This window comes from Peromyscus leucopus, chromosome 8b (assembly GCF_004664715.2).
Source record: "Peromyscus leucopus breed LL Stock chromosome 8b, UCI_PerLeu_2.1, whole genome shotgun sequence".
NCBI lineage: Eukaryota > Metazoa > Chordata > Mammalia > Rodentia > Cricetidae > Peromyscus > Peromyscus leucopus.
Genome location: NC_051086.1, coordinates 94,880,282 through 94,907,099, shown reverse-complemented (window position 1 = coordinate 94,907,099; position 26,818 = coordinate 94,880,282). Strand labels below are relative to the sequence as shown.

The window sequence follows — 26,818 nt, the reverse complement described above, 5'->3', positions numbered from 1 at the left end:
CCCTCTGCCCCTCCCCCCCAGGAAGCGTTCCCGGCCCAGAGGTCTTTGAAGTGTGGATGAAGCCCCCAGGGCTGCCGTCTCCCCTCGGCCACCCAACCTCCCGCTGAGGGGGTATTTGACCTTTGGTCCTCTGCGGGCGCCGTGTCCCCCTTGTAAAGAAAAAAAAGGGGGGGATCAGATCTCGTCTTTGGGCCTATACCAGTCTGGGGAGGTGGTGGTGAGTCTTGGGTCGCCCTCCCCCAAACCCCAGACCCAATTTCGGGGACTTTAATCCCTCGTTGTGAGGTTGTGAGAGCTATTGTGTTTGTGTGCATGCCCAGAAAGTCAGGCACGATTCTGTCTGCAAGGGCCTCCCAAGGTAGCGATCTCTCAACTCGCGTTAAATCTGTAGGCACGCCTTGAGGCTGGAGGTGGAGCTAGGTCTTTGAGAAATCAGATGGTGGGGCTTGGGTGAAGCTGTGGTACCTCGGCGGCGTACCCCAAAGGTGTCTAGGAACCTTGAGAGTAATGACTTCAAAGGGAAGCTCCCGGAGGGCAGGAATATCTACTCTGGCGGCCAGCCGAAGCCAGCATTCAACAAATATTTGTGCAGGGCGTGGTGGTGCACGCCTTTACTCTAGCACTTGGGAGGCGGAGGCAGAAGAAGGAGTTCAAGGTCATCCTTGACTGCACTCTGAGTTCGAGGCCAGCCAGAGCTACAGGAACCCCTGTCTCAAGATAACAAAAACATTACTTGTAGAGCAAGTACAAGTTGACACGCGACACTGTCCACCTTCCAGAGTGGTCTCCGGGGACAGCGCCCATGGGATGCCATGCAAAGAGACACCCCCACCCCCCCTTTCCAAGAACAAGCACGGGCAAATGGTTCACATCGCCCAGTTCCCTTTAGAGCCCCCGGGTTTTATCTCCCCCAGGTTTCCCTAGGGTTGAAGAGCACGCTCAGGGAGGGGTGGGGGGTGGTGGGGGTGACCGGAGACCCAAAGTGTGACACCGAGAGCCCACACCGGGATCTACCCACCTAGTGTCCTAAAAGGGAAAAGACAAGACGGGAAAGCCGCACGGAGCGCACGAGCGAGCGAAAAGCTCCCTACCAAGCCAGGCTTTGTTCCCTGAACCTAAGACTTTACCCGGCGGCGGGCGGGCGGGCGGGCCGGGAGCGAGCGAGCGAGCGGAGGCGCGCGGCCATGGCTGCCGCGGCCGGGCAGGGGGGCCGGGGGGGCGGCGCGTGAGCGGGCGGCGCGGGGCGGGCGGGCGGGCGGCGCGGGGCGGGCGCCCGCGATGTGCCACTCGGCGCCTCCCCCGCCGGGCCCTGGTTGCACGGCGGCCGGGCGGCCCTAGGTAGCGGGCGAGCGAACGGCGCGCGGAAGAGCGGCGCGGCGCGCGAGTCTCATTGTTGGGGCGGCGGGGGGGGCCCGTCGGGGCATGAGGGCGAGAGCACGGCGGGGGGGGCGGCCAGACAGAGCGAGCGAGGAGGAGGAGGAGGACGCCGAGGAGGAGGAAGGAGGAGGCAAAGAAAAGAAGCGGCGGCGGCGGCGGCGGAGGAGGGGGCGAGGAGGCGCGCGGCCCCCCGCTCCCTCCCTCCCCCCGTGACCCCCGACCCCCGCCGGCCGGCCCCCAGCCCCAGCCCCGGAGGGAGCTCATGGGAGTATGAAGGAGATGGTAGGAGGCTGCTGCGTATGTTCGGACGAGAGGGGCTGGGCCGAAAACCCGCTGGTCTACTGCGATGGGCACGCGTGCAGCGTGGCCGTCCACCAAGGTAAGGCGCGCGGCGGGAGCGGGGGGGGGGGCGGCCGGCGGGGGGGGGAGAGGTGCGGGACCCCGGGGCGGCGCGCGCACCGGGTGCCCTGGGCCGCGCCCTCCGGAGCCCTCCTGGGGCGCGTGCCCCTCCCCCACCCACCTGAAGCGAAGGGCGGCGTGGGCTCTCCCCCCCCACCCCCCCACCCCGCGAGCCTGGGTCCTCCAGGACCGGGTCAGGCATTGTTTTCTTGCCTATTGTTCCCGTCCCGCGCCCCCCACCCCAAGTTGAAGGAGTTTTGGGGAGAGTCCAGGGAGCAAGGAGTGAACTCCCTGAGCCCCGCACCGCCGGTGTCGGGGCTGTCCCGGGAATGTTTACCTGCGAGGTATCCCCCCCCCCCTCCTTCCTCCTCCCGCCTGGTTTATTTTGGTTCCCGCTCCGGGAGGAAGAGGTCAAGGGGGGGTCATCCCCCTTTGCTTCCGGATACTGGGAGGAGCGGAATTGGGAAGGGAGGAGAAGGGTCCCACGGGAGAAGGGACTCGTGAAACCCTCCGGGGAAGAGCTGAGGCTGGGAGAGCGGTGGTATAGGGGGCCGGAATGGAGGAGAGGGAGGTTGGTTTGGAGTTTCCCCCAGCAGCACATGGTTCGGGAGTTAACTCCTTGAGGAATCTTGCCGAGGGCGCAGGCTGGCATCTCTCTGCCTGACTGGTACAGGCGACGGCCCCCCTCTTCCTGAGACAACCCTTAATGCTGTGGCTGCGGGCCCTTCCCGCCAGTCTCCCCCGGTTACCTGCACCACCCCTGCTCAGCTTTGACATTTGACCTGTACCTGCGAGAGAGGCAGAAAATGAGGTTCTTGGACCCCCGACTTCCTTGCCTCGTCTCTTACTGGCCCTTTAAGAAGTGCCCCCCCCCCATGACAACAAACGTGTTACAGTCATGACTATTTCTTGTTCTGATGCTTGGGGACTGACTGGTCAGGGCCGAGGATGGGAAACAGGGTCCAGGAAAAAAGTGAGTAGGGGGATGAGGATGGAGGATCTTCGGAAGTTTAAGGTCAAGGACTGTCAGACTTTTTGCCCCTGTTTGGAAAGCTTGGTGGTGGTGTGATTGAAGGCTGGCTCTAGGCTGTCAGACATTTCTTGTGGTCCCGTTTCCCAGTGACCTGGGGTCTGGGGAGCAGCCCCGCCTACTGGACTGGTTTTAGTCCACTGGTCTCTCCCCGCCGCCCCCAGTTACTCTGGGAAAAACCCAGTGGCCGAGGGCTTTGCCTAGTGACGACTCTCCTCCCCCACCCTTAGCTTGCTATGGCATTGTCCAGGTGCCCACGGGACCCTGGTTCTGCAGGAAGTGTGAATCTCAGGAGCGAGCAGCCAGGGTGGTGAGTTCAGATTCTGCTATCTCCTTTTCCTCTCCCCGTACCTGAACGTCTCCTGCAGGTTGAGCTAGGGTACCCTGAGGCAGGGCAGGACCTAGCTTCGCCACTCAGGATATCCTGTTTCCTGACTCCCAGCCCCATCTCTCCCTCCGCTCATCACTCAGCTCTGCCCCACCTCCGGCATGGGGGCTTTGATTTTTGTGTGCCTATGTGCTTTTTTTGGGTAACTTTTTGTTATGAAAGGTTGTCAAGGCTACAGTGAGGAACCTCGGGTCCTCCTTACTCGGCCTCCTCCGGCAGTTAGGAGCTCACGGCCAAGCCTCTTTCCTGTGCACCCTCGCCCCTTCCCCAACTCTTACGTCATCTTGGGTCCTTTGGATGAGTTCAGGGAGGGCCCAGAGCAGCAGATTCCCCAATCCCTGTGCTCCTTGCATTGGCAGAGGTGTGAGCTGTGCCCACACAAAGATGGGGCATTGAAGAGGACAGACAATGGAGGTGAGGGGACCCTGAACCCCTGCTGAGGTCAGCCAGACCCCCTGAGCAGGTGTGGGGTGGAGGCTGGCTTTCCCTGCTCTGGCTTGGTACAGGAAGGTTGTGGAAGCAGGGGACAGTCGACAGTGTTGGGAGGGGTGGGGTCCGGCGCCTGCTGTCCTGCTGAGGCGAATTCCCACACTGCCCCAGGCTGGGCCCACGTGGTGTGTGCCCTCTACATCCCTGAGGTGCAGTTTGCCAACGTGCTCACCATGGAGCCCATTGTGCTGCAGTACGTCCCGCACGATCGCTTCAACAAGGTCAGTCCCCTTCCTGGCCTGCTGTCCCCCTGGGGTGCCACCGTGGTGCCCTCTGGTCCTCTTAGGGAGCTCGGGAGATGGGTGGATGTTTAAACTTCAGCTGCCTTCTGTGCACAGACAGGTACATGCCTGTGTTCTCTAACCTGGCAAAATAGTAAGCGCCCTCCAAGTAGCACAGCCCGAGACTAGCCTTTAGTTAGTAGTGCATTTATTTTCCTGAGTTTCTGATATGTGAGAGACATGGTACGGGGGCCTCCAGTGCTTGCTGTTCAAGACAGACGTGTAAACAGGCATTGAGATAAAGGGCACCCACTGAGGCTTGCTCGGGTATAAGGCGGTTAAGGAAGGAGATGTTTAGGCTGAGACCTGGGGCATGAGAAAGAACTGACTTTGATTGAGGATGGCTGGTCCCAGGTACCATGAAAAAGACACACCATATGCAGAGGTCCAGCAAGGGGAGCGAGGCTAAGGTAGATGCCGGCCTCCAACCTCCCCAAGGATCGTGCTGTCTGTATGAGGATGTGCGTTGAAAATTGAATACTCCTCCGGGCGGCGGCGGTGGTGGCGCACGCCTTTAATCCCAGCACTCGGGAGGCAGAGCCAGGCGGATCTCTGTGAGTTCGAGGCCAGCCTGGGCTACCAAGTGAGTCCCAGGAAAGGCTCAAAGCTACACAGAGAAACCCTGTCTCGAAAAACCAAAAGAAAAGAAAAAAAAAAAAAAAACAATTGAACACTCTGGCTGGAGAGATGGCTTGGTAGTTAGAGCACTTGCTGCTCTTGCATAGAATCCAGGTTCAGTTCCTGGTACTCCCGTGACAGCGTACAACCACGTTTACCTCCAGTTCAAGGGAATCAATCCAATGCACTCTTCTGGCCTGTGAGGGCACCAGGCATACATTGTTGTACACATACATACATGTAGCCAAACACTCATAAAATTTAAACCTTTAAATTGAGTATTCAGAATCCATTTCCTCTGGCATACCAGTTGCATTTCAAGTGCTTTGATGGCCTTGTGGCTAGCGCTTGTTGGCCTCCAAGCACTTGTTGGCTTGCATTGTATAGGTTAGAGACCATTTCTGTTCCTGCAGAAAATTCTGTTGGAGGGCATTGATCTGGGGTGGTGGGGGACAGGATGGAATTGAGGGGAGGCCGGGGAGTCCCTCAGCAGGCAAGGTGGGGTACCCTGGAGGAGGGATCAATTGTGCTGTGCCCTGCAGACCTGTTACATCTGTGAGGAACAGGGCCGGGAGAGCAAAGCTGCCTCAGGAGCCTGCATGACCTGTAACCGCCACGGATGTCGACAGGCTTTTCACGTTACCTGGTGAGATTCCTGTTCCCAACCGCTCTGAGGTTGGTGGTGGCTATTGAGTGGGATTATCTTGTGAGAGACGGTGGTGATGCCATGCTTGGAACTTGGGTCCAGGAAAAAGGAGGTGGGAACAGCTGTGGTTTGTGGCTATACCCTGCTGACCTGCCTCTCCTCAGTGCCCAGATGGCAGGCCTGCTGTGTGAGGAAGAAGTGCTGGAGGTGGACAATGTCAAGTACTGCGGCTACTGCAAATACCACTTCAGCAAGATGGTGAGTCCTGTCCGCTAGTGGGCACATGGGCCTGGGACATGCCTGTGCCCCGTACTGGAAGGTTGAAAGACACCCATGCTCTAGTCCCTGCCTTTCAGGAACTGTGCCTGTCAGAACTAAACCAAGTATTGAGGCTAGGATACAGACAGGACCCCCCTTCCCCCCACGATTGTCAATCCAGGAATCTTAGTCTAATAGAACTAGGACGAGTGGATTAACAGCTCTTACTGGGACAGTGTCTTTGCCACAGTTGTGATGACTTTGTGTGCTTCTCCCACAGCCCAAAATGTGCCGCATGAGCCCCATTTCACAGATACCGTAAATTAAGCATCCCTAAGATTGCCGGGGCAGTGGTGGCACACACCTTTAATCCCAGCACTGGGGAGGCAGAGCCAGGCGGATCTCTGTGAGTTCAAGGCCAGCTTGGTCTACAGAGCAAGATCCAGGACAGGCACCAAAGCTACACAGAGAAACCTTGCCTCAAAAAAAAAAAAAAAAAAAAAAAAGCATCCCTAAGATTGTATCGCTTGTCTCACAGCTGGTGGGTGGGATTCAGATTAAACAGTTTCATCAGAAAGCCCCTCAGGAACCGTGCCAGGGGAAGACAGAGCCCTGAGGTGAGGGAAGGGTGTTGGATAAGACCAGGCAGGCAGTGAGCTTGAGGCAGGGAGATGAGGTACTCATGGCTGAACAGACTTGGAGATTCCCCAGGCTGGGATGGATCTGCAGAGGTAGGCTACAGCCAGGACTCCGTGCCCCAGGCCACACAGCTTGGAGAGCTCCAAAGCCAGAGAGTAACATGATCAGATTTGTGTTATAGGCAGATTACCCTGGCAGCAACCGTGAAGCTGGGTGGAGAGACAGCTGCAGGAAGGGGGCGGGTGACAGAGGGACCGGGCTGTCTGCTGGAGTCCTGTAGGTGGACTTGTCTAAACACGAGAGTGGTCAAGAAGCAGAAGGTGACTGACATAAGATCCACGCTGTCGCTAATCACTGGCTGGGGAGAGGTGGGTCCCTGGGGGTGGTAGGAAGGGGGCAGCTGGCCTCGAAGGGGCGTACACACCTTGGTCCACGCCAGCCCATCTTGTGTGCCTGTTGCTCTGGTGTAATGATTAATAGTTTCCCTTCCCTTTCCAACAGTGCCCTGGTCGCCACGCCTTTTTAGGGTTTGATAGCCACTTAGGACAAGGTCAGGAGTTTGGTTACTTCTTCCGGGGGCACTGGGTAGACATGAGATCCGAATTTGGTGGGGGTCCCCAGGCAGGGTGGCAAGGGCAGATGGAGGTTACCAGGCTGAGGTCGCCTCCCTCTGTGGGCGTCCAGAATAGACTGGGTCCAGATGTGGAAGAGACTTGGGAGAGACGATCTGGAGCTTGATGAAGTGGGAGCGGAGCCCAAGCTGGCAAGGTCTGAAGTTAATCCTAGGCTTTGGCAACTGGGAAGTAGTGGTGGTCTTCAGGAGCAGCTGCAAGCCTCGGGTGGGTAAAGCCATCAGACCTGGCCCACGAGGGCAGTCCCGGGGAGATAGTTTGGTGTTCATAGCCAGCAGCCCCCAGTTCAGGGCCACAGGTCTTCTGTAGAAACATACTGCTGGACAGAGAGGAAAAGCAGGACCAAGGGAGGAAGATCCAATGGCTAGCGAGAGCTGGAGTTCGCGGGGATCCTCTTGTTCTAAGGGCTGTGGTTCAGTCTGCCTGAGACTGCTACAAGAACACTGGGGAGTGGAGCAAGAGGCCCAAGTGCACCCCAACCTCACCGTCCCTGGCTGGGGACCGAGGCTGGTCCATGCCTCTTTTGAACCTCTGTGGTTGAGTCTGCATTGCTAAGACAGTGGCACACACCTTTAATCCCAGCACTCAGGAGGCAGAAGCTATCCAGTCTCTCTGAGTTCGAGGACAGCCAGTGCTACACAGAGACATCCTCTCTCATAACAAAACAAACGAACAAAGACAGCTGGGGAAGCTCAAGGATTTCTAGTTTGTCCAGAGTATCACAGAAGACAGGAGTGACCTGCAGGGGCAGAGGGACTGACTGGCCCTTGGATCTTGTGACCTTCAGGAACCTTCCTTAAGCTAGTGAAAGAAAGGTTTGGCAATTCCTCTCGTTCTTTTTTTTTTTTTTTTTTTTTTTGGTTTTTCGAGACAGGGTTTCTCTGTGTAGCTTTGTACCTTTCCTGGAACTCACTCTGTAGACCAGGCTGGCCTCGAACTCACAGAGATCCGCCAGGCTTAAAGGCCTGTGCCACCACCGCCCTGCTAATTCCTCTCATTCTCTATCTCCAGAAGACATCCCGGCACTCCGGTGGTGGTGGGGGAGGCGGCAGTGGCGGCGGCGGTGGCAGCGGGGGCGCAGGAGGAGGCAGCGGCGGGGGCGTCAGCAGTGGGACCAGCGGTGGCGGAGGTGGTACAGGGGGAGGCAGCGGCAGCGGCGGAGGCAACAGCTTCCTCACTGGCAGCAGAAGCCGCTCCGCCTCACCATCCACCCAGCAGGAGAAGCACCTTACCCACCACGAGAAGGGCCAGAAGAAGGTGAAGGCCTGCTTTGGCTCCCATACTTCTTTTTAGGCACTGCCACCAGGTGCCCAGGCCTTCCTCTGAGGCCAGCAAGGTTGGAGAGGGGACTAAGGAAGTGTCACTTGGGGCTCAGAGGTTGGGACCTGGTCTCTGTGTCTGTGTGGTCTCTGTTTTCCCCATGACATGATCGTGTCCCCAACCTCCAATTTTGTGGCCCTACATGTTTGCACAGATCTCTAGCCTGTCTCTCCCCCTGTGCCCTGTGCCGAGAAGTGCTCACTTTTGTTCAGTGTGTGTTCCAGGGGGACACCCTTGTGAGTGCCTGCTCATGTGTGTGGCACTCCGTCACTGGCACCATAATGGGACAGGCTATTTTTAGCAGGAGGGAGGATGGGGGAGGGGCTCTTGGCTCTCAGAGGATCTTGCCTGAGCTGCTTCTGTCCAGCTGGAGTCTTCCATCCCTCTGTGGAGGGAGAGGACTGGCTGAGCCCCACTCCTAAGAGGGCTCAGTTCCCAACACCCACATGTCATGGTTAACCTCCTTCAGACAACCTGTCCATCAATGTCTGGTCACCCTTCCCTCCCCAGAGTCGGAAGGATAAAGAACGCCTTAAACAGAAGCACAAGAAGCGGCCTGAGTCCCCCCCCAGCATCCTCACCCCGCCTGTGGTCCCCACTGCTGATAAGGTACCACTGCTCATTCTCAGGATGCTGGGTGTGAGTAAGCATGTAGTGTGAAGGGTCAGGGTGAGCAGGGGCCTGCTTGCTTGGGCGTCATCCTCTCACAGCTCATGGTTAATGTCACCTCTGCCCAGCAAGCCCTGACACATCATAAGGGTGAGGTGGAGGGGGTACCTCCCTGCCTGCTAGCTGCCATGGGCACCTTTGTCCACACAGAGGCTCAGCATTGGGATCTTGTCTTCAGAGGGCAGATGGGTGGCCCTGCGGCTTTTTTTCCGTGCTCTGGGGCCAACCCTGCAGGATGGGCTGAGAATGCCTACCACTGGGAGGACATCTAGATCCCACTTCATGCCGGGTGGGAGTGGGGATGGGGGTGGAAGAAGGCTTCTGACAATACCCTGAAATCCCTAGTCACCCCACCCTACTCAGCAGGCCTGTCTCTAGAAGTGGGTGGCATCAGAATGAGCAACAGGCAGGCCCTACCCTAGGCCAGTGAGTGCTAATCCAAGCCAGAGCAGACCCATGGGAGTCCCCTGGGGGCCTGGAGAAAGCACTCCCTCTTGTCCCATTACTGCTAGTCACCTCTGCCCCCTCACATGGTTGGCAGGGCACTGGGCATCTTAGCGGGAGGCTCAGGGATCAGGTTTCCAGGGTGATGTTGCTGTAGCAACTGTCCCAGTAACTCCCCTCCTGCTTCGCTGGGCTCACCTGGGAAAGCTGGTCCGACCTTTCCAGAGCCTTCAGGCAGGTAGAAAGACCTGTCAGGGCCTCCTCCCAACCAGGACCTCAAGCCTTGGATATGCTGTAGAGTTTTGCCTGTCCCCCCAACAACCCATCCCAACATTAAAGCCCCCCTTCCCCCAGCTCCTCTCTTCCGTGGCTTTCCGAACCACATCTGGCTCCCTTCAGAACTCCAGCTGCAGAAAAGAACAAAGGAAGACCGAGAGGAGGGCCCCGCCCAGGGCGGGCGGCAGCCCAGGGTGGCTCTCTCGCCCTTCCTTCCCTTCAGTTGTTCCTTGAGCACAGTTTGAATACCTGGTGTCCACCCTAAAGAAAATCCCCTGCCCAGGCACCAGAGGCACAGCTACCTGGAGACTGTCTCTGGGAGAGAAGGGGGAGTCGGGAGGGCGGAATTCATTCCTCAGAATAACTCAGTGTGGAAGATGCCTTGTCGCTTCCCCTTCCTCAGGGTTGCTCAGCCACCAGAGAAGTTACGTAACTCGTCTAAAAGCACCCAGCTAGTGGGGAAGTTTCGAGCCAAAGTGGTCTGGCTTGAAGGGCACCACACGGAACTGTCCTTGCTAGGCTCTCACAGCCACGGCCCTCAGGCCCCGAATTTACTCACCCTCCCCTCCATGTCTCTGGTATGGGAGCTGCTCCTGACTCCCAGGAATGTACTCCTAAGGATGGTGCAGCTGAACCAAGTCCAGAGGCTAAACCACCTGGAGAGCATGGTGAGGAGGCCAGCGCCTTCTAGGCCCACAGCTCTGTTCCTCCGATACTCCCCAACACCTTGCCCTCCTAGGAGAGCAGACACCGGACAGTGTGCTTCGGCGCAGCATAGCAACCCTTGACATGCAGGCATGGTGTGTAGGGCCCTGAGAGGAAGCCGGAATGGGTCATCACCTAGGTGTGTGGGGAGGCTTCCTAGAGCGGGCTTCCTCATGGATGTTGGAGGAGGGAAGACAGGCCGCCCTGTGGAGGGTTGGGGTGTAGGCTCGGATGTCCAACAGGAGCGTGCAGTGGTCACAACCAGGTGGTTGTGAGTGGTAACAACCGGAGGGCCCTAGACCAGCACCAGCCTTTAGGCCAGAGGTATTTACTAGTGATCTTCGATGAGTAGGCCAGTTCGGAATGTGGCCTGGTCTCTCTTGGGTCCTGGGGCAAAGACAGACAGACACTGGGTTCAGGACATTCCCTAGAACTCCACAGCTACCTCTCTCCCATCTCCATGTTCTAGAGTCTCCCACGGGCTCCTTGCCTGGAAAGCCTTCACAGGAGACTCTCAGTTGAGCCCAGGTCCTTTGCCTTCGCCCTCACCCCGAACCAGGCTGAGCTGGACTGGACAGCCTGCGATGAGCGTCTCTTCGGTCTCTCCCTCAGGTCTCCTCAGCTACTGCTTCCTCCCACCACGAGGCCAACCCTCAGGAGACCTCTGAGAGCGGCAGGGACTCAAAGGGGAAAAAGCCTTCCAGCCATAGCCTGAGTCATAAGGGGAAGAAACTGAGCAGCGGGAAAGGTGTGAGCAGTTTTACCTCCACCTCCTCCTCTTCCTCCTCCTCTTCCTCTTCTTCCTCCTCCTCTGGGGGGTCTTTGCAGCCTGCAGGTGAGTATGGGTGTCCTGGAGGAGGCTGGGAGCGGGAGCCTGCAAGGGCCTTTGCCTGGTGGTTTACATCTCCCGTTGTTTTTACAAGCTGATGTGGGGTAACAAGGCCGGGATCCCCCCAGTGGCTCATTTCCCAGCTGGACTCTTCCCTTCCCTTTTTCTTTTTTCGAGATTTCTTTAGTACGGGTGCTTTCTCTGCACACCAGAAGAGGGCATGGGATCCTTACGGACGGGTTGTGTCGGATCCCATTATTGATAGTTGTCTTAGATCTCACTATAGCCGGTTGTGAGCTGCCATGTGATTGCTGGGGATTGAACTCTCGTCCTCTGGAAGAGCAGTCAGTGCTTATAACCACTGAGCCATCTCTCCAGCCTCCACCTTCCCCTCCTGAGTCAGGACTCCTCTTTTCTTGACAGGGCCAACCCCTCTAGCCCCGCAGTAACGTCCCCTACTTTGGTGTCCAAAGGGCCGCATGAAAGCACCAATACTTATTAGCTCCAGGCACAGCGGCCTGGGATCCCAGCACTTGGGAGCTGCAGGATGGCCCGAGTTTGGGCCAGCTTGTTTGTGAGCGCCTGTGCCCGGCCCGTGCCCCGTGTAACAGTAATTTGTTCAAGGGCGGGACGTGCTTTCCTCCTGTTTTATTTCTTCAGGGACTGTTCACCTGGGACCCAGACCCCGTTTCCCAGCCAGTGCTCTCCCTCCTTCGGGCGGGGAGGGGAGGGTCCCGCAGTAATCCCTCCCTTTGTTGTAGGCTCATCCTTGCAGAGCTCTCCGGACTTCGCCGCATTCCCCAAGCTGGAGCAGCCTGAGGAAGACAAGTACTCCAAGCCCACGGCCCCCACTCCGCCAGCCCCTCCCTCGCCCACGGTCCCTGAGCCGCCGAAAGCTGACCTCTTCGAGCAGAAGGTGGTCTTCTCTGGCTTTGGGCCCATCATGCGCTTCTCTACCACCCCCTCCAGCTCCAGCCGGGCCCGAGCCCCCTCACCTGGGGACTATAAGTCTTCCCATGTTTCCGGGGCCGGGGCCTCGGCAGGCACGCATAAGCGGATGCCTGCACTGAGTGCCACCCTTGGACCTGCTGAGGAGGCCCCTGAGACGGGCCTGAAGGAGAAGAAGCACAAAGCCAGCAGGAGGAGCCGACACGGGCCAGGCCGTCCTAAGGGTAGCCGAGGCAAGGAGGGCGCCCCAGGCCCGACTGCCTCCCTCCCTGGGGCTCAGCTGGCTGGTTTCACTGCTACTGCGGCCTCACCCTTCTCCGGAGGGTCCCTGGTCAGCTCTGGCCTTGGGGGTCTGGCCTCCCGGACCTTTGGGCCTTCAGGAAGCTTGCCCAGCCTGAGCCTGGAATCCCCTCTACTGGGGGCAGGTTAGTGACCCCTGTAGTTAGAGAACATTTATTTCAATGTCTAGCCAATCCTGTGAGGTCAGGGGCATAAATGTAAGAGTTAGAGGAAATGTAGCTAGGTAGAAACCGCTCCAAAAGGCCATCACCTCTAAGGTGTTCCCTTAGATGTCTTGTGCATGAAGAGGTTGGGGTAGACCCTAGCCAGACTTAACAGTGTTCTGTAGAAGAGTAAGACAAGCTAAGAATTGCCCAGGCTAAGAGGCAGGTAATAAGCTGAATGGCCCGAGTGAGTCCTAGGCCTGCTGTGTCCCTGAAGAGGGGTCTGGGGTAGAATGTGTCCTTAGAGTTTCCTCTGTCTTTGTGCCTTCAGGAATCTACACCAGTAATAAAGACCCCATCTCCCATGGTGGAGGGGTGCTGCGGGCTGTCTGCAGCACCCCACTCTCTTCCAGCCTCCTGGGGCCCCCAGGGACCTCAGCCTTGCCCCGCCTCAGCCGATCCCCGTTCACCAGCACCCTCCCATCCTCTTCTGCTTCCATCTCCACCACTCAGGTGAGGCGCTGTCCCAGGGGCCCGCACTCTGGGCCGCTCTCCAGGTGCCCGCACCATGCAGCCTTGGCAGATGCAGGAGCGAGCGCAGTGAGGCCAGAGTCTGTTCCTCCCAACAGGTGTTTTCTCTGGCTGGCTCTACCTTCAGTCTCCCTTCTTCCCACATCTTTGGAACCCCCATGGGCACTGTTAACCCCCTCCTGACCCAGGCTGAGAATAGCCACACAGGTATGCTGCTGGTCCCTGTTCCTGTTTCCCGTCTTCTGAAGGACTGGAGAGCGGGCGAATCCCTTCCCTCTGGCCTGCCTGCTCTGCCTAACTAAATTTACTTCACACGCGACCAACCAGGGGGCACCTTCCAGGAAAACAGGTGCAGGGCCAGGCATGGCAGCGCTGCCACACCCCACAGAAGAGAAGTGAGCTGCTCTAAGCAGTGGGTAGAGAATGCCAAAGCCAGCTCAGACGATCCCGAGCCAGCCCGAGGCCCTTAGCACTCCCCCTGGCCCTGTCCTGTGCAGTTGTAGTCAGGGTCACAGAGGTCCTAGCAGCTGGGCTTTCTGTTCTCCAGGTATTTAGGAGTTAAGGGGGTGGGATGCAAACTCCCCTACTCTCAGCCTGGAGTCTACTCAGCCCCTGAGAGTTGAACCCTGTCAGCCTGGGGGCAGGGCTTAGCTGTAGGCTGCCAGTTCAGGTAAGCTTTTCAGAGAAACCAAATCTGAGTTTCAGGACCCCGTTGGGTAAGATTGGTGTGTGTGTGTGTGTATGTATGTGTCCGTGTCCATCTTGTGGCCAACAGTTTTCTCATCTGAGTTTATGAATGTAAAGAGTCAAACAAAGCTAATTATGATAATACAATGATTAAGGACTTGCCCTGTGCACGCTGAGCCCTCCAGCTAAGCACTTCACTTTTATGACCTTATTTTAATCCTCGGAACAATGGCTGTAGTGAGGCTGGTTACCGTCTCAAGGTCACACAGCCAGTGTCTGGTTCATTTGATCAGGTTGTCTGGACCTAGAGACAGACAGCAAGAGCCCTGTTGGGGGGGGGGCTTTCCTGAGATGGGGGTGCCAGCCTGAGCTCCCAGGCTAGGTTTGGGAGGTGCTGAAGAAGGGGTCTGAGGCAGATAGTCTCCCTCCCCCCTGATCCTTACCAATCCCTTCTCCTTCCAAGAGCCAGACCTAGAAGACTGCAGCTTCCGGTGTCACGGGACCTCCCCCCAGGAGAGTCTCTCTTCCATGTGAGGGAGGGTGCTCCTCTCAGGAGGGCGGAGTGGGTGGGGTCGGGAGAGAGCGGCCCCTGGCTGGCGGGGGTGGGGCTGGAATCAGGGTGCTAGGCGAGCCTGAGTCTGTCCCTCCTCTGGCCGGCAGGTCACCCATCAGTAGCCTCCCTGCGCTCTTCGACCAGACAGCATCGGCCCCCTGTGGGGGTGGCCAGTTAGACACCACAGCCCCGGGGACGACGAATATGGAGCAGCTGCTCGAGAGGCAGGGCGATGGAGAGGCTGGTGTCAACAGTGAGCAGGGTGTCCAGGGATGGGGGCTGCCCCAGCCGCTCCTTCCCCTTTCCCCTAGGCTCTCTCCTCCTGGCCTCCTGGCCCAGATCTTAACCAGACCCCAGCTTGCACCCACTGCCCTCAATCTCGGGGGCGTCAGGGCCCTTCCCCAGCCCTCAGACCTCTGTCTCCCAGATCCGCTGTCCTGCCAGCGGGAGCAGCCTCCCCAAAGAGATGTGGGTCGCCTTGTCCCTCCAGACCCTGTCCCTCCCGCTGGCCCTGCCTCCTTGGTGCCCCAGGCACTAACCCCAGGCTCCTCCTCCTCTCTGAAGTTGTGGAGATGCTGAAGGCCCTGCATGCCCTGCAGAAGGAAAACCAGCGACTGCAGGAGCAGATCCTGAGCCTGACCGCCAAGAAGGAGCGACTCCAGATCCTCAACGTGCAGCTCTCTGTGCCCTTCCCTGCTCTGCCCGCCGCCCTGCCCGCCACTAATGGCCCCATCCCAGGACCCTACGGGCTGCTTCCTCAAGGTGAGGGGATGCAGTCCCGGCTGGGGTGAGGAATCCCTGCCTGGTGCCTTGAACCGGGCCTTGCATCTCCTGCGCTCCATCCTTCAGCGGGCGGCAATGACTCCTTGAGCACCAGCAAGAGCCCTCCAGGGAAGAACAGCCTGGGCCTGGACAACTCCCTGTCCACGTCTTCCGAGGTGGGCACTGCAAGGAGGGCCCAGGGAGGAGCAAGGGGAGAGGGTCCTTTCAGTCTAGTTACTACCAGCCACTGTTGGAAGTGGGGCCGCCGAACACCCCATTATCTTCTTAGTGGTTATTTTAAATAAGTGATATGCGTGGGGCGCCTCCTTAACCCGGCACTGACTAAGCCCACAGTGAAGAAAGTAGACCCAGGCCTCCTGACTGACGATGGGCTGAGCCCAGGAAGACAGCAGACTGCAAAGGAGAAAGAGGAAGATGAGCTCAATTAAGGGCTAGAGGAGCGTGGGGGAAGGCCGTCTTGGGGAAGGAGTGTTGAGAAGCGTCCATGAAGGGTTTATTACAGTGCCCCACACAAACTAATCCCTGGGTAATTGGTAGCGGTTGGAAGAGCAGTTGCTATTGTTATGTTGTGGTTCTTATTGGAATCAAACAGACCGGGGGCTTGTCTCTCCTCTGCCGCAGACTGACTGGGACTTAGGGCTGTCATGATCATAAAAATAACACTAGTTGCAAGCAAGCTTGCCCTGTGACTTAAAAACACGAGTCTCTCTAGTCTCCACAGTGGATATTACTAGCACCCATAGTGCATGAATATGTAAACCAAGGCAGGGAGGTTGAACCTAGGGCTGGCTACCCAAGGCACTGAGTTGTGGGCATGGGATTTGAACCTGAGCCTCTCTAGTTGAGTTCTGAAGTGGAAATAACAGGCTAGTGCAGGTCAAGTCCTAACCGCTGGACCTGGTTCCTTTGAAAAAATCAGTGCCATTACTGTTGTTTGTTACTGGGCCAGAACAAGAAGGGTGCTGGGCTTCCGGAAGTGGTCAGTAAATGCGATCTATGAGCACTGTGTAGACCTTTAGCTCCCATCACTGGACTGCTGTTTCTCCAGGGGGCGTGGAGGCTTGGGGGCTTCGCTTCAGGAGAACGCTGGTGGGTACTGGGCTGGGGGCCAGAAAGGTCATGCTGGCCCTCCGCCCTCTGACTCGTCCCTTCCCCCTCCCTCCCCAGGACCCACACTCAGGCTGCCCGAGCCGCAGCAGCTCATCGCTGTCCTTCCACAGCACGCCCCCACCGCTGCCCCTGCTCCAGCAGAGCCCTGCCACTCTGCCCTTGGCCCTGCCCGGGGCCCCTGCCTCGCTCCCACCCCAGCCACAGAACGGGCTGGGCCGGGCACCTGGAGCAGCGGGGCTGGGGGCCATGCCCATGGCGGAGGGGCTATTGGGTGGGCTGGCAGGTAGCGGGAGCCTGCCCCTCAATGGGCTTCTGGGGGGGTTGAACGGGGCTGCTGCTCCCAACCCTGCGGGCTTGAGCCAGGCTGGCGGGGCCCCCACGCTTCAGCTGCCAGGTTGTCTCAACAGGTGAGGGAGAGAGCTCAACCCTAGGGAAGGGGAAGGGAGGCTGGATGTGGGAGGGATGCCCCCCAGTAACCCTGGCCCCCCAAAGGGAAAAAGTGCCCTCTGGTCCTATCAGATTTATAATCCTGGCAGTCTGTTGACTTCAGGGACTCCCTGAAAACTTTAGCCTTGAATGCATCTGGACAGGAGTCGTTGAGGGGACAAGATCTTAACCATGTCCCTACCATTAGTCTTTTTGGACAGGTTGTCTGTCCATCTGCCTGGGCCCGAGGGAGTCTGGGAGCTCGTGGGTGTGGGGTACACTGCTCCGCACCTCCTCATCTGTCTTACCCCTGCCTCAGCTTGACAGAGCAGCAGAGACGTCTCCTTCAGCAACAAGAACAGCAACTCCAGCAGCTCCAGCAGCTCCTGGCCTCGCCACAGCTGACCCCAGTGAGTGCCCCCTCCCTGGCCAACCCCTGCCAGCTCTACCCAGAGCCATCCGGGAGGGGCTCCAGGCTGGTGGGTTTGAACCTGTGGGGCTGCTGGGCAGGGGCTGCTGGGAGGCCCTGGCTCACATTGCAGTGAGGGACTGGAGAGGGTCAGGTGCAGTCACTGAGCTTGGCAGTCTTCAGGGGAATTCCAGGATCTCAGGGAGGTGTCTGCGCAGGCGACGTTCTCTCAGCCGGAATCTTGCATCTGTCTTATGTGGCGTGCTCTTTCTTCTTTGGAGGGAAGTGGTTTCACCTTTTCAAAATGAGGGAATGAAGCTGGAGCGTGGCTTAGTGGCACAGCATACATTAGGTCCTTGCGTGTATCCCCAGCAAGCTGGGTGTGGTGTGTAATTTATGACAGTAGTTCAAGCATTTTAGAAGCTGATGCTGGAGAATGGCCATGAGTTCAAGGCAAGCCTGGGCTACATAATGAGTTTGAGTCTGCCCAGGACTTCAGAGGAAGACATGAGTCTTAAAGAAATCACACACACACACACCCCGCTTTCCATTTTATTTTTGTTTCATATGTGTGTCTCTGTACCACATGTGTGTGCAGTGCCCACAGAGGCCAGAAGAGGGCATTGGGTCCCCTGGAACTAGACCGTTTATGGACTGTTGAAAGCTGCCTTGGCTGCTAGGACTTAAACCCAGGTCCCTTGGAAGAGTAGCCATGGAGGCAGCGTCTCTCTTGCCCACAAACGAATTTTTTTTTATTTGTTTTTGTTTGTATGGAGTCAATCAATTTCTCCCTAGGCCTGGAACACCATATGCGGACCAGGCTGGCCTTGAACTCACAGAGATCCTCCTGGGTGCCACTCAAACCAGTTTTTTTTTGGGGGGGGGGGAGAAACACGATGAAGAGAAGTACTTGGAGACCGTTGTCCCACTTCAGTGCTTTCATTTGGAGTGGCACTGTGGTTGGTTAGGGACCGAGGACCTGACAGTGGGCGGGGCCAGAGGTGTTGACACTCCGCACTTGCCCGGGAACTTACCTGGCCATGTGTAGTCATTTCCTCGTGCAGATAGGGAGGTGGAGGCCCACAGTGCCAAAGTAGAGATGGAATCTTGGTCTTCCTGTCACGGGCCTTACGGTTCCAGTGTGAGGGGCCCTGGTCTGGCAAGGCAGGCGGCTTTGGGGGGGACAGCAGGGGCCCACTGCCAACGGGCAGTCCGTCGTCCTTGCAGGAGCACCAGACTGTGGTCTACCAGATGATCCAGCAGATTCAGCAGAAACGGGAGCTTCAGCGGCTGCAGATGGCTGGGGGCTCCCAGCTGCCCATGGCCAGTCTGCTGGCTGGAAGCTCCACCCCACTGCTGTCCGCGGCGGCGGGCACCCCTGGCCTGCTGCCCACAGCATCGGCCCCACCCCTGCTGCCCGCTGGAGCCCTGGTGGCCCCTTCCCTCGGCAGCAATACAAGTCTCATGGCTGCAGCAGCTGCGGCCGCAGCAGTAGCAGCAGCAGGCGGACCCCCAGTCCTCACTGCCCAGACCAACCCCTTTCTCAGCCTGCCTGGGGCAGATGCCGGTGGGAGCGGCCCCAAAGGAGGGGTGAGTAAGGGGCCCGCCCGGGCCTTCCTGTATCCCTTCTCAGGGACAAGCAGAGGATGGTTACAGTGATGTCACCTGATACATCCGAGGTGGGAGGCAGCAAGCCTAGGTCAACCAGATAGGGTTCCCTTCTTCAGAGTCAAGAAGGCCACTCTGAGCAGGGACCAGCCTTCTTAGAGAAAACAGCCTTCCAGCGTGGTGAGGTGGCTCAGCGTGTAAAGAAAGGTGCTTGCCACCCAGCCCAATGACCTGAGTTTGATCTCAGGGACTCACGTAGTAGAGGGAGAGACCTGATTCCAGAAATCTGTCCTGCTGTCCACACACGCATGTACACACATGCACATGCACACTGAGTGTGATTTTTTTGTTTTCTTTTGTTTTAAATTCCTTTTTAAAAAGAAAACAGCCTTCCGGTGGGAGGAGTAATTAGAAAAGGCCATTTTCCTTTCTGCACAGCAGTTAGGAAAGATGAGCCTCTGGGCCATCACAGAAAGATGGGCCAACACAGAAGAAAAGGCCTCTCTCCTCCTTGGAGAACTAGCCTGAGCCCAAGAAGCCAGCTTTGGGCACAAGCTAGGCATTTCCTCACTCCACACACTGCAGGCTAGGCTGAGGCCTGGCTGTCTCCTACTGCTCCTACAGCAGCCTTTTCCGTCCTTGGGAGCTGTTCTTAACTGGGATTTGGGACCAGATGCCTCCAACACTCAAAGCCTCCCTTCCTGTCTTTCCAGACCGCTGACAAAGGAGCTTCAGCCAGCCAGGAAAAAGGCTAACTCCATCCACTCTGCCCCTCCTGACCCCTACACGGCTTGAGGGTCCTTGTCCGGAATGGGTTCCTAGGCCCAGACTCTGGAGAGCCAGGCCCAGAGCCTGTGCTGATGCCCAGGGAGTGTGTGCTGGAGTTCCAGGTGCTGTGGGGAGAGACTGGAGGGGCCTTCCCTTCCACCTGCCCGTTCCCTACTGCGCTGGCTGCTTCAGGAGAGAGGGTCAGGGGGAGCAGGCTCCAGGCCTGCCTCGGAGCCCCCATCCTCCACAGATGCCTAGGGGCCCCCCAAAGAGCAAAGTAGGTCATGGCATAGGACGTGGAGAGTTGGTTGGACCTACCGCATAAACCAGTGAGCACTTGAATGGGGAAGGTGAAGGGTGGGCCCTTGGGCCTCTCCCGGTGTGGAAATCCTCACGGAAAAAGGGCTGGTCCCAGTCCACCTTCAGTTTCTTCCCAGCAGAAGGTGTATCCCTTTGACTGTTTCTCATCATCCCTCCCCACTGAGGGTCACAAGCTGAGCTTGGAAAAGCCTACAGATGTGGGGGGCTGAGGAAGGGCAGGATAGCACCTCTTGGGGCCCTGTGATGGGGCTGGGCGGGGCAAAGTCCCTCGCTGTCCTTGCTGTCCTGCCCCTTTTTGCACTATTGGCTTGAGGAGTTGCCGAGGGTGGGGAGAGGGAGCTGCCTGACTCCACAGAGCGTGAGTGTGAGCGTGAGCGTGTGTGTGAGTGTGTGTGTGTTGGTCAGTCTGTTTAACCCGTCTGTCTGTCACCTCATTCTCTGGACCTGGGGCAGCCAAGGGCAAGGACAGGAGCAGGGGCTGGCACCAGACCCGGAGTTTCCTAGCTCTTGTAGCCCCTGCCAACCCCCTCACCCACCCTGGTCCTTTTCCAGGGCATGAATGAATGAACTTTTAAAGAGAACAGAACAGTACTCCAGTATTGGAGAATTCCTGGGGGCTGGGGGCTCTGTATCAGGGTAATATCCTACCTTCCCTCCTCTGGACCCCGTTCCATCTCAGGGCCCCTCGGGGCCTCCTCCCCCACTGGTAGTTTGGTCTTTCCTGGCACACGTGAGCAGGGGAGGGGCGAGGTGCCACCTCGGGAAGCGCGTCTCCCTCTCGGAAGTCGCTAGCCTGCCTCTTAAGCCCACTTCACCGGCTCGTAGAGCCACTTAAGCTAACAAAGTCCCTTTCACCCACCAGCTATTTCCAGGGTGTAGTAGTAGGTGGCAGAGTTGATCTGCCCAGGGCCGTTGTGAAAAAACATGGAGTGGGACATGGGAGCGCAGCCGGCGAGGCCTCTGTCCCTTTTGGTTGCACTGGCTGGGACTGAGTGAGGGTCCGTTCCAGCTTTCCCTAACGTTCCTGTCTGTGGGCCTCTTTGCATGTGTGCATTTTGGTGTGTTTCTGTTTGGGTTTTGTTATTGGGGGTTTTTTTGTTGTTGGTTTTTTTTTTTTTTTTAATAAAAAAAAAGATGTGTATATTTTTGGCAATGACAGAAACGTAGTGCAGATATATTTTTGCCTGTGCTGCTCAACTGTTTTTTTTCTGATATGGAAAATAATATTAATATTCCTGTTGATAAGACTTCGTAAGATATTAGGGTGGGTTGGGAACCTTCAGAGGCAAATTCTTTGGCACTAGGAACGATTGGGGGGGGGCATTTGTGATGACCTCAGAAATACTTTTCTAACTGCTTAGTATAGAAGGACATTTTCATCTTTGCGGCTCTCACTTCTTATCCAAAAGCCAGTGAGTCTTCAGATTCTTAGACGATTTGCTTATCCAGGCCCACACCGTTGCCCCAGCCACCATTGAGAACCAAGTGGCCACTGCTGCGATGTCTGGAAAGCCATCACATGTGAAGCAGGAGCGCTAGGTGCCCTGGACCAGATGCTCCCCCTCCCCAGTCACTCTGATCTTTGGAACCCTAGTCTCAACTTTCCGGAGCTTTTTTTCCAACTTTGGGCCAGGATGCCCTGGCAGGTAGTCAGGTTAGATTTGCTGAGAGCTCTGGGCCTTGCATGGATTGGTGCTGCTCTTTTTTAGTTTTTCAAAACAAGGTTTCTCTGTGTAGCCCTGGTTTTCTGTCCTGGAACTCACTCTATAGACCAGGCTGGCCTCGAACTCAGAGATCTGCGTGCCTCTGCCTCCTGAGTGCTGGGATTAAAGGCCGCCACCGCCACCGCTTGGTGGTGTTTCTCCTTATGCTGAGGAACAAGGGAAGTTGTGACACTCTTGGCGCGGCTCACAGGGAAACTTACCATGACCCTTGAAAGGGAGCAGAGGCCTGCAGGATGGCCATAATGACCTCACATCTTCCAGCCTTGGTCATCTTTTTTTTTTTTTTTTTTTTTTTTTTTTTTTTCTTCCTGAAACAAGGTCTACTCTATTATGTAGCTCTGACTATCCTGGAACTTGCTATGTAGACCGGGCTGGCCTCAAACTCACAGAAATCCACCGGCCTCTGCCTCCTATGTGCTAGGATTAAAGGTGTGTGCCATCATGTCTGGCTTTGGTCCATTTCTTGATAAAGAGCTTTGGTGGGATGAGGGGAAGGATGCAGATTTGGAGCCATCTCTGTCTGGGGGAGGGGGAGGATGTGGTTTGCCGAGCGGAAGTGGAGTTTGAGAATGCATGAGTGGATCTTAATGTCACCACCCTCAGTGAGAAGAGATGAGTGAGTAATAGTGAGTAATGCGTGTGTGCTGAGTCTGTGTCCACCAGGGGGGTCACGGCTAGTGGGTATCAGTGCTAAAAGGGACTCAGCTGTATTTAGGGGTCATTGGAGCTGGCTTTCCAGGTGACTGCTCTAAGCCTAGGAGGGACAGGTACTCAGTGACAGCAGTGTTGAGCCCCACCTGGCCCTGGTCATTTCTATCCCGTCGTCCAGCCTCTAAGCTGCAGCTGGTTGGCAGGCAGGCTGTCCCTGTGTGTGTGGTGTGTGTGTGATGGTGTGGTTGTGAGTGTAGGGTTGTGCCCATGGTGGGAAGGTATCTATGTAGCACTGACTGTCTTAGCTCTGAGCTGACGAATCCTCTCCATAGACAATGACACTTTAAGGGTTGCCTTTAAGAAAAAAAAAAAAAAAAATAAGTTGTTATCTCCCTATCCCCTCTGCCTCATCCCAGCTTATGGGTTTCCCCTCAGGCTCCTGGGTCAACTACTGCCGCTGGGTAGGTACCCTGATCTTGAGGCTGGTGACCCTTTCCCTTTCCTGTGTTGAGACCCAGGGAGTGCCCACCCTAGACTCCTAGGAAGGGCCTGGACAAGTGAGGGGAGCCCAAAGAAAGGCTAACATTTTCATTTCCCTTTCCCAAACTGGCAGTGCTGGCAGGTTTTCAAAGACACAGGTTCCCCACTGCTTTCCATCTCAAGAGTGCAGTGGGTCCAGGGGAGTAACAGGCAGCTGGTTCCTGGGAAGAGGTGCCCAATAGGATGGAGGTAACGTCACCCGGATCTTGGAGGAAGCCTGGGCCAGGGAACCCTTCCGATCCCTCTAGCTACTTCCTCCTGGATTGCAGGTGTGTGAACATTTCCACCAGGCCACCTTGTGTGACCTACTGAAGAGCTGGGGCCTGAGGGCTGCCCCCATTCTCCTGTGTTCACTTTCTCCAGCCCCCCTTGGGACTGAAGACCGAACTCTGGCTCCCTTCCTTCCATCCCAGCCTGTTTCCATGTAGCAGACCCTTCCTAGGGGAGCAAGGAAGGGAAGCCACAGATAGCAAACCCAGGGCCTCATTTTTCATTCTTTCTGAAACCTTTATATCCTCAGCCCAAGAGGCAGTGTTCCCTTGCGACCTCCAAGCCTGGAATTGTGCATAGCCTGGGTCTTGTATCTTTGTATAACGGATGTTATTTGTACGAAGGGCAGTTCGTAAACAGCACTTGTTCTTTTAATAAAAGAATGTTTTACTTAAAAAAAAAAAATGGAAATCCAAAGAGACCTTGCTTTGTCTGGCTTCACTGAAGGGAGGGAGATGGGCTGCCAACTATGGGGGCCTGTGGGAGGAGGACGGGATATGTACGGTCAGTGACCCTTTTTTCAAGTACTTGGAGGAGCAGTTCAAACCGGAAGTCAGAATATGCGGTGCAGGTGAAGATGCGGACACCGGAGCCCTGCTGGCCGGTCGATCCCCACCCTGCGTGCGCTTTTGAACACACTCACTGCCTTGGACTCCGGAGGGCCAGGGCGGCACCTGCCGGCTCCCGGGCTGCTCTGCCTGCCGCTCCTGCGCCGGGCCGGCCGGGCGGCGTCTTCCGGGAGGGGGAAGGGGGGCGGAGCGGAGAGGGTGGCGACCCGGGCGCGGCCATGCGCAGAGCGGCCGTGCGCGGCGTGGGGACGAGCCTGCACGCTGTGGTCATGCGCGGAGCCTCGGTGAGCGTCCTCTCTCTGGTGACCCCGGGCCGTTCGGCCCCGCCTCCCCCGGCCAGGGCCAGACTCCGCCCCTCGGCTCTGCGTCCCCTCGGGGCAGTGCTTTTTCCTGTGGGAGCATCGAGTGGATGCCAAGACCTGCCTCTGCTGCGACCCTTTTCCCAACCCTTTTGTCGCTCCCACGACCCCTTAGCCTGTGGTCTTTTCCTTCCCAGATGGGCTTCCGGCGTCCTCCTTTCTCCCCTGATTTTATTTTTCTATTTCCAAATCACATCTGCCGGCCTGCCTTGTGGAAGCTGTGCCAGAGGCGGGAAATCTCCTCTTGGCTGGTGAGTACACCGAATGCCGCCTTCTCTCAGCACCCAAGTCCCATCACTCCCCCTGATTTCAGGGCTACATCGAAGACAGCGACAGGGGACACCCCTGCCCCCAGCAGGCTCTAGGAAAAGTTTTTTTGGGGCAGAAGGCAGAGGGCAAGGAGCCAGGTTTCTGAGCGGAGGCGAGGACAGCCACTTGATAAGAAAGTAGCAGGGATCATGCAAACTTACAGAACTTCCAAGGCTTGGGATGACCCCGAGCCTCTTCTCTTCTCTGGCCATAGGCCCGATGGTTCCCCAAAGACCCAGCCAAGCCCGTGGTGGCACAGAAAACACCTATCAGGTTGGAACTTGTTGCCGGGAAAACCTACAGATGGTGTGTATGTGGCCGAAGCAAGAAGCAAGTAAGTCATTCCTGTGGCTTTTCACTTAGCTGCGACACAGTTCTATTCCTACCACCCTTAACAAGCCTGACCTCAGAAGCTAAGCAGGGTTAAAGCTGGTTAGTACTTGGATGGGAGATGCGACCCACACACCCATCTCCACCCCCCAGACCCCCCCCACCTGGGGTCAGCGTGGTCCATCCCGGGGAACTTTCATCCCATCCATATTTCCTTTCTTTCTGTATATACCCGAGATACAATGTGGGGGCCTGGTAGCAGAAGACCAGCGCACAGTGTCCATCACGTCCCTTCCAGGAAGATGGCCCTTCAGTAACTGCCAGTGCTGTAACTGGCTTCTCTCCTTGCAGTCCCGCCTCGCTCCGCACCCCTGTTCTCCAGCTCCTGGGCACCAAGGACTTGTCTTTCTCCCTCCTCCGCGTAGGCAGGTATCTCTGCCCATGTGCCAGGCTTTGGACCTCACAGCTGGGAAGATTCACAGTGTCCCTCCCTAGGTCTCGTCACACTCTTCTCCCCTTGGATGTGACTTCTGTTTGCTGGTGCCTTTTAATGCCATCCTGCATTGTAGCAGGAGCCTCCCTCTCTCTGGAGAACTCTGCACTGTTCTCCATGCTGTGTGACTGGTATGAGAAACCCAGATCCCAAGGCTTACTTTACCATAGATTCGTCGTGTGGCCTTTGAACAGATATTCCAGAGGGTAGGGCAGGTTCAAGGGCATGCCAGCCAGAGGACTGGGGTGGGGCAGGTGCCATGCCTTTTAGGCAGGGTGCTGGTCTGTCTCCTCCATTTCTGCCCCTAACAAAGCCTCCCCCCTCTTGGGACCTCAGTCTTCATCATCCGGCTTTGAAGGCGTCTTGGGAGGGACATGGTACACACATTAATAATGCTACTCACAGACACACACACACCCTTGCTGTTTTTTTCTGGACCCAAGCAAGGCTGACCCCACTCTGGAAAGGCACTGGGCTGCTGGGTTCTCTCTCACCCTGGTGACCAGTGAGAAGAATGTCACTTTCATGAGTCGGTGGGGGTTCACTCAGCCATTAACAACAAAACAGAATGTTTGTCTGTTGTACACAGAAGGCCTTGAGTCTGTCTCCAGCATGGAATAGACGGTGTTGTTGGGGTCCACAGAGGTTTCTAGTGAGATCTGAGCTTGCTTTACACACAGGGCTGCATTAGGGGGTGGCTGGACCACACACATGGTCATCAGGCGTTTGGAAGCATCTGCACTTGGCTGTGCTGGGGGAGGTCTTTTGCTCCACCCCTTGGCATTCCTTTAAAAGCCCCTTTGAAGAGACAGAAGGGGTCGGTGGGTGTTGACCCAGGCCCTCCCAAGGCTATCCTGTGTTTCTGTCTCTCCCTCCATAGTCTAAGTATTTCTCACTTCTCTCTCAAGAGTGCCCTGGGGTAAAAGTGGGAGCAGGTCTCCCATAGGGTGTGATGATACTCACCTGTAGTCCTAGCACTTGGAAGGCAGGGGCAGGAGGATAGGAGTTCAAAGGTCATCTTCAGGCAATATAGCCTGTTCCAGGTAGGCCTACATTACATGAGAACTTATCTAAAAACAAAAGAATGGGGCTGCTAATGCTCAGTGGTTAAAGACACTTGTCACACCACCTTGCTGACTTGTGTGACCCCCAGACAGGGTAGAAGGATAAAACCAACCCCCCACAGTTGCTCTATGACTTCTGTGAGTGCACAAGCCCATGCCCGTGCACATGCACGCACACACACACACACACACACACACACACACACACACACACCAAATTTTAAAAATGTAAGAGACAACAAAAAAACTCCAACCTTGTTTGTATTAACATTGCCTCTCACTGAGGCCCAGTTCCCTTTGCAAACTGTCCTGGCCTTCTGGGTTTCCCAAAGGTGAACAATGAGGAATACTTGTAATAACTGGACAGTGACCAATTATTTCCTCATGCAGCCTTGCCGTGACCCCCAGGTGCAGGGCTAACTGTGGTCAACTCTCCTCCCACCCCACCCCTCTTCTTTTTCTCCCATCAGCCCTTCTGCGATGGCTCCCACTTCTTCCAGCACACTGGCCTTTGGCCACTCAAGTTCAAGGCCCAAGAGACCCGCACAGTGGCCCTATGTACCTGCAAGGCCACCCAGCGCCCTCCTTACTGTGACGGTACCCACAAGAGTGAGCAGGTACAGAAGGCGGAAGTGGGCTCCCCACTCTGAGGAGTACTGTGGCTCCCCGCCTCCCGCAGCCTTCCCTCTGTGGAGCCAACAGTGCCACAGAAGGGAACATCCAAAGACCGAGTCATTAGCAACTATTCCCTGAAAAACCTGCAATCTCCTGGTGTGCAGTTGAGAGCAGGCCCCTGGTCCAACACCTGGTAAACTGACATTAAACAATGCGACCCAGCCTCTGAGTGTCCCTGTGGTCACTGGCAAGGCTCACAGTGCCTCCAGCTAGAGCTGGATCTGTGGAGGCAGAGGGTATCCGGTGG

The 26,818-nt window shown here is 56.8% G+C and overlaps 2 protein-coding genes across 4 annotated transcripts; both read left to right on the top strand.

The window, feature by feature from the left end:
• The first annotated feature begins 1,577 nt into the window (after positions 1-1,577).
• Positions 1,578-21,618, top strand: Mllt6 (MLLT6, PHD finger containing). Of its 3 annotated transcripts, none has more exons than XM_028869095.2 (20): positions 1,578-1,756; positions 3,037-3,116; positions 3,554-3,608; positions 3,795-3,904; positions 5,125-5,228; positions 5,393-5,486; positions 7,769-8,014; positions 8,588-8,686; positions 10,784-11,006; positions 11,762-12,373; positions 12,723-12,904; positions 13,021-13,129; positions 14,073-14,139; positions 14,270-14,415; positions 14,727-14,924; positions 15,012-15,100; positions 16,113-16,462; positions 16,801-16,891; positions 18,118-18,480; positions 19,212-21,618. In XM_028869095.2, the coding sequence occupies exons 1-20, from the start codon at positions 1,648-1,650 to the stop codon at positions 19,251-19,253; spliced, it is 3,369 nt and encodes a 1,122-aa protein (XP_028724928.1). In that variant the 5' UTR covers positions 1,578-1,647; the 3' UTR covers positions 19,254-21,618. The 3 variants fall into 3 exon arrangements, with proteins under 3 accessions (XP_028724928.1, XP_028724929.1, XP_037057320.1); XM_028869096.2 differs by having other exon boundaries at positions 1,579-1,756; positions 10,784-10,919; XM_037201425.1 differs by lacking the exon at positions 16,113-16,462 and having other exon boundaries at positions 1,579-1,756; positions 10,784-10,919.
• Positions 21,619-23,646: 2,028 nt separating this feature from the next.
• Positions 23,647-26,735, top strand: Cisd3 (CDGSH iron sulfur domain 3). Its single transcript, XM_028869098.2, has 3 exons — positions 23,647-23,951; positions 24,224-24,343; positions 26,367-26,735. The coding sequence occupies exons 1-3, from the start codon at positions 23,751-23,753 to the stop codon at positions 26,544-26,546; spliced, it is 501 nt and encodes a 166-aa protein (XP_028724931.2). The 5' UTR covers positions 23,647-23,750; the 3' UTR covers positions 26,547-26,735.
• The last annotated feature ends 83 nt before the right edge of the window (positions 26,736-26,818 follow it).